This window comes from Corvus brachyrhynchos, unplaced genomic scaffold (genome assembly GCF_000691975.1).
Source record: "Corvus brachyrhynchos isolate BGI_N302 unplaced genomic scaffold, ASM69197v1 scaffold194, whole genome shotgun sequence".
NCBI lineage: Eukaryota > Metazoa > Chordata > Aves > Passeriformes > Corvidae > Corvus > Corvus brachyrhynchos.
In genome coordinates this window covers 2,032,667-2,038,794 of record NW_008237890.1, presented here as the reverse complement: position 1 = coordinate 2,038,794, position 6,128 = coordinate 2,032,667, and the positions used below count along the sequence as shown (strand labels likewise).

Genomic DNA, 6,128 nt, shown 5'->3' with positions numbered 1-6,128 from the left:
ATTGGTCCCGGTAGAAAGAACTGTAGGGAACTGAAAGATACGTGTGTAAATGCAGTAGGTCACAGCAGGGTCCTAGACCTTCTCTGTTGTTTTAATTTTGTTTGATGTGACTATTATAAGTATGTATAAGTATCCGTTTGTTTCTTTTTTCCCTTAAGAACTGGGAAGAAAAGGTGGAGAGGGGGATATAAAGGGGGATAAAGGTCTTGCACACAAAATTTACGTTTTTCTTACAAGACAGGAGGCAGAAACACGAAAGGAGTTCACATCCCCTCCTTCTGCTAGTGAGTTTGAATTACAGCTCCTTTTTTTGGTGCTCTAAATGATCTGCTAGTAAGGACAGATTTTGCTAAGTCAAAGTGCATTTAAACACATAAACACATACCTAAATTTCAGTACTTGATTTGCCTCACTGAAAGCAGTGGAATGACATACATGCTTAAATGCTCTGAAGCTTGGAAAAGGTAAATATGCTAACATACTCCTTTGAAAACAAATGAGTAAAGATGAGCATTTCTGCTCTGGAAGATTGGTGATGGTGACAGGACATGAAACAAATTAGTTTCTTCAGAAACTCTCATTCTGATGTGCTGAGCTTGTAACCTCTCTTTGTAAAATGAATTCTTTACACATTATTTGGGGTAAATTTTTTTTTCTATAGAAGTAATAGACATTTTTGGTAGGATTAATTCTTTGCTAGCAAAGGTGTCTCCAAGAGGAGTTAAAAAAAATAAAACTGACAGCCGATCTAGGGTAAGTACAAGTTACAGTCAGAATCAACAAGCCTGTCACTTTTTTCTGGTAGGTAAATCTTTGACTAAGACTTTCTTCATCTTCTATGGACTGCATGCTCTAGTATATTAGCTACAATAAATGTTTCAGTAAATGATTTAAATTTAAATGTAATTTATGGTTGACTTGTGTCAGGCAGACTCATTTAAAAAAAAACAGTAATTTGTTTATGAGAGTGGAAAGGCTGAAAAAATGGCAACCTATGGAGAAATTTCTAGCAATTATTGCAAGTTTTTAGGGGTTCTGTTAGAAGAGATTTTCTTTCTTAAGGAAAGTAAAGCCACTTGAACGGGATATGTCCAAATTTGTAAGTAAATACATGTCATGTGTTATTTAAAATATTATAGCTTGCACTAATTGCAAGGATTATAAAGATAGATCAGTAGTCATAGAAGTGTCACGTTTTTGTTTTATTTCAAGAAGAATTTTAATTACAGGTAGGTAATATTATTTTGAGGCTTCATTTTCATATATTTCCCCTACATCCTTTTTCACCATTTAGTTGGTCTATTCATTTTCAGTTTCCTCATGTTAATAAGCCAAGGTGCATATGATTATCTGACGTTTTGCTTTTTTGAGTTTCTACCTTTTTTTGTTTATTTATTATTTTCATTTGGTTCTCTTTTATTTATTTTTATTTTTTCTTTTGTTCATTTTTTTCAATCACTTCTATCCTTCCACTCAAATCCTCCTTTAACCCACTACTGAAATTAGAGCCATCAGCTCCTCCTCAAGACATTAGTTGCACAAGCCCCAGCTCCACTAGCATTTTGGTAAGTTGGAAACCTCCACCGGTGGAAAAACAGAATGGCATTATCACTGCATACTCCATCAAGTACATTGGGATTGATGGAGAAGATGTCAAGCCCCATGAAATTTTGGGAATTTCCTCGGACAGTACCCAGTACCTTTTGGAACAGCTGCAAAAATGGACTGAGTACCGGATCTCTGTGACTGCTCACACTGATGTTGGACCTGGCCCAGAGAGCTTAGCAGTATTGATTCGGACAGATGAAGATGGTATGTTGCCTCCACTACATCAGTTTGCACCTCTATGACTCTGTCATCTTCTGTCTTTTGTATAGGCTAACAGTAATTTTTCCTGCTCCTCTTTTTTTCCCAAATATAACCAGATATTATCACCCTTTGAGCTTTTTGGTCAAAGACTGTTCTTTCTACACCATTTTTCTATTTGGTATTTTTGTATTTTTTTATCAGAAAATATTTTTTTTGCAAGTGACATGAATCTGCTGCTCCTTTGAGCCCATACATATCCTTCTTGCTCCTCCTTTAATGTAAAAAATAACTCTTAGGGAAAACACTTTCTGCCTTTTCCTTGATTTTACAGTCATTGTCATTTCTAAACAGTTATGTCTCTAAACTTTTTTTCCGGTCTTGGTTTTTTGGTTCTTTGTTTGTTTTTTTTTTTTTAACTGCTTTCTTCTTCCATATTGTGCTTTTTGATTTGAGGGGTTTTTTGGGTTGTGGTTTTTTTGGTTGGCTTTTTTTTTTTTAGCTTTGTTTTTTGATCTTGGAAAACTGATGCTCCACACATTTTCTTTTCTTCCATTCTTGAAAGTGACAGAAGACAGCCTTGTAATCAGCCTCCTTTTTATCCTGAGGAATAAACCAAACCAAAATAAAACATAGAACTTGACAAACAGAAAAAAAAAGGAAACTTTTTAAAAATCTTTTTTTGTTTTGTTATTATTACAATATTATTATTTCAATGATTAAAGTATCTCTTTGTACTACAATGCTTTGAATCTCAAAGCATCTTCCTTGGCTTTTGTACATTTTTACATGTTTTTCTATTTCTCTAATACTCCTTTTTCTTCCATTTTTTGCATCAGTCATGTTTTTTGATCTTTTCACTGAAAGGTAGAGCAGATTGGTTAAGCATTTTCATTTGCTGAATGATTTGTGTTCTTCAAAGACAACATAGTGAGTCTGCCCTTTTTTTAAAAAAAAAGCGAAAGACATGGGTGGGACAGTTGCCTGTAATTCTCTTCTGTCCAATGATGTTGTTCCAGTTCCTAGTGGTCCTCCTCGCAAAGTCGAGGTAGAGGCTGTCAACTCTACTGCTGTTAAAGTCTCATGGCGTTCGCCTGTGCCCAATAAGCAGCACGGTCAGATACGGGGATACCAGGTCCATTACGTGAGGATGGAAAATGGAGAGCCAAAGGGTCAGCCCATGCTAAAGGACATCATGCTGGCAGATGCACAGGTAATTGGGGCACTCTGTTCTTTTCTAGGTCACAGTGAAAACATTTCATTTACCAAAGAGCAATCCAGGACTACCCTTTGTTGTTTAGGGGTTTTTTTTCTTTCTATTTATCAGTCTACCAGCTTGAATTTTTTGTCTCTACTTTAAAAACTTTTTTTCAGAACACTTGCATTTAAAGGTTCTTGGGCCAAAACTAGACCCTCTCTTCTCTATTGGTCTGCACCTAAATGCTAGGCTATGTCATTCTTCTGATTCCTTTAAACCTGGACACTTCACCCTGTACCTATACTCTGAAGTTCTAAAGCATCAGGGTGATCTGATCCAGGTCACAGTCAGTGTAGTAAACTGTGCACAGCCTGATCCACCCATCTCCTATTTCATTGTTTCAGTGGAGAGCCTAGAATAATCAGAAGCCTGTGTTAGCCTGTTATTACACTGTTTCTGTGGTTAGCTTGTATGCACCTCACGACACATTTCACAAGAAATTAATGTTCTTAATGCAACTGTAGAAACCACTGAGGTATTACAATTTTCATTATTCATATCAAGAACTTTATTAAAATGAGCAACTTAGTTTGAATAGGTGTGTGGTTATTTATATTGCAAAATTTCCCATCTGTTTTATAAATTATGAGATTATGAGAGGATGAAAACATCGGGTTTAAAAAGCTTCTCAAAGTAGGATTTTACTGATTGAGAGATACCAGAACTCTGTAAAACTTAAGATTTCCAAAGCTCCTGACACTGAAGGAGTCATCCTATGGGAAGCTATTATTCATTATATGTCTCACTGTTTCACTGTGAGCTCACAGCTTATGACTAGATTGACTGGAAATAAAAAGAAATTATCAATCTAAATCAAAGAGTAAAATCTGCTTCATAAGCATTTTATGTGTATAAACAAATGGGGGGTTGCCTTTCTTTTTTTTTCCCCTTTCCAGTCTTACTTCTAAATTCAGCTTTGCAAAGACATTTTTGGTCTCCTACACCTGCATTTTGCTCATGACCCTATTTGCAAAATACTGTCTCTGTTTCTGGAGGACTTTGCTGCAGTTTTACCTGCCAGTACTTACTTTCCTATTTTGGAAAACATGGTGTTCTTACTGCTTAAATTCAGTGGAGACAAAGATGAAAGTACATCAGGAAGTAGGAAGGGAAAGGGAAAAGGGAGAGGAGATGGAAAAGGACATGCTAGTGTGCTTTGGTTCTCTTTCTTTCACAAATTTTTACTTTCAGCATCTCACTGGTAGTGGATTAAAATGATTTTAAACACTAGAAGGTCAGTAACTGGAGCTAGGTGAGTTATTAGAGTCCAACTATCATAAAGGAAAAAGTTGTATTTCTTCTTTTGTCAAGTTTAGCTTTGACCTGCCCACTTGCCATTGTTTCACCCAGGATAGTCAGCTCCTTTCTCTTCCCACCACTCCTTCCTGCCTATTGTACTTCTGTGATACATGTGATCAAGGCTTCTGCAGGTATAAAGTCCTTGATGGCAAAATATCAGTGTGGTTTCAAGACTTAATGCATTGAATTAGTTTAGGAAGCATATAGACTGGTAATATGATTAAATAAACCAGGTAGCCTTTAATTCTGCCTTGGTAACTTTTAATAAAAACTGTTATAAAAGAGTGCTACGTGGTACAAGAGGATTCATTACTTCTTTTATTTGTCAATGGAAGACAAATAGCTGGATTTTAGGGAAAGCAGAAATGGAATTAAAAATACCTGGCCTGATTTCATTAACCAAATTTCATGTGATTCTACATGAATAATTCAAACTGTACATGACTTTTTCAGACATCTTTCATATTTATTTTACTATTAAGAAGAAAACTTTATCTCAACCGGGGCTACAAATCTCCTTATTTCTTTTGTTTTTCCTTTCAACTTCCTTTACTGTAAATTAGTGGGAATATGATGATACTACTGAACATGTAAGTACTTTTTGACTGGGCAGAAAAACATTGTGTGTTTGTTTTGGGATATTTTGTCTTGCTTGTTGGCTTGTAGCACTGTATGGGGTTTTTTTGTTTTGGTGCTTTCTTTGGGTTTGTTTTTGGTTTTGTTTTGCAGGGTGTTTTTTTGTCATTTGCACAAATGCATGCTCCTAACATCAAAGGTTCTCTCTTATGACACCTTGTTGCTGTGGGGGTTTGGGGTTTTTTTTTTATTTTCCCAGGGAGAGTAGGGTTACTGTTGCTTGCCTGTTCTGGGGTTTAGCATGATCCCAAAATGTACAGTAGTGCTTTGTGTTTTCATCTTTTTGATGGCTGTCACTAAATTTTCCTCACAATTTCTTCTTTACAAGGTGATAGAAAAATAAAACAGGGTTCAGTTACATACCAATAGTTGTGTTTTTCTGTATTCGTTTTAAGGTTGAATTTTTTTTGTGTACCTGAAAGTAGAAGTTAGCTGTGCTTTCTTTTGGATAAAATAAATACATGCTATCAGGAAAGCCAGAGGCCTGGCAATGTTTATGCCTAAGTAATAATGTTTGCTGTATCCAAACCACACTTTCAAACACTACATGCAGTCATAGCTCTTACACCATGAAGTACTGGTTTTTTTAGATGAGGCTAATATCTTCATAAGTCTTCCTGTTTTGTGGCTCTGTGGGGATTTTTGGCTTTTACAGTTTAATTCTGGTAGTATCAGGGGCAGTTTTCTAATGAAAGCTATGAAGTCTTTCTGCCTCAGTTTTTGAGACAAAACTTCAGGAGGAAACACTCCGGAATGAGTGTTCCTCCCCTTTTCCTCCGTCAATGATACAAATGGGTCACAAGGAGTGAAAGTGGGAAAAAGACACCAAACTGTTTATTAACACACAAAGCAAACGATAGAACAGGATAAAAAAAAAAAAAAACAAAACCAAACCAACTCAAAATACAACAAATTCCTGGAGAGGGAACAGACACATGGGCTCGGACCAACTGGGGCCACCCCGCGGGCTCCCCGGACCAGCGAGGAGGGAGGCGAGGCAGTGAGGCAAGGAAGGGAAAAAAGAGAAGAAAAAAACCAACAGAACCCTTTCCCAGCTAGCTGGAACACAAAAGAAACCCAAAGAGCAGCACAGCACTCCTGGTGCACTCCCTCCCAAGCCCTGCCACGC

General features: G+C 36.7%; 1 protein-coding gene across 23 annotated transcripts in view; it reads left to right on the top strand.

Moving 5' to 3' along the window:
- Window positions 1-6,128, top strand: part of PTPRD (protein tyrosine phosphatase, receptor type D) — a 1,188,396-nt gene that overhangs the window by 1,066,156 nt on the left and 116,112 nt on the right. The window contains exon 18 of one of the 23 annotated variants that reach the window (XM_017732862.1): window positions 2,826-3,019. The exons of the other annotated variants lie outside the window; for them this stretch is intronic. Coding sequence (XP_017588351.1) covers window positions 2,826-3,019 — 194 coding nt within the window. The remainder of the gene's footprint in view (window positions 1-2,825; window positions 3,020-6,128) is intronic. 23 annotated transcript variants of the gene reach the window in all.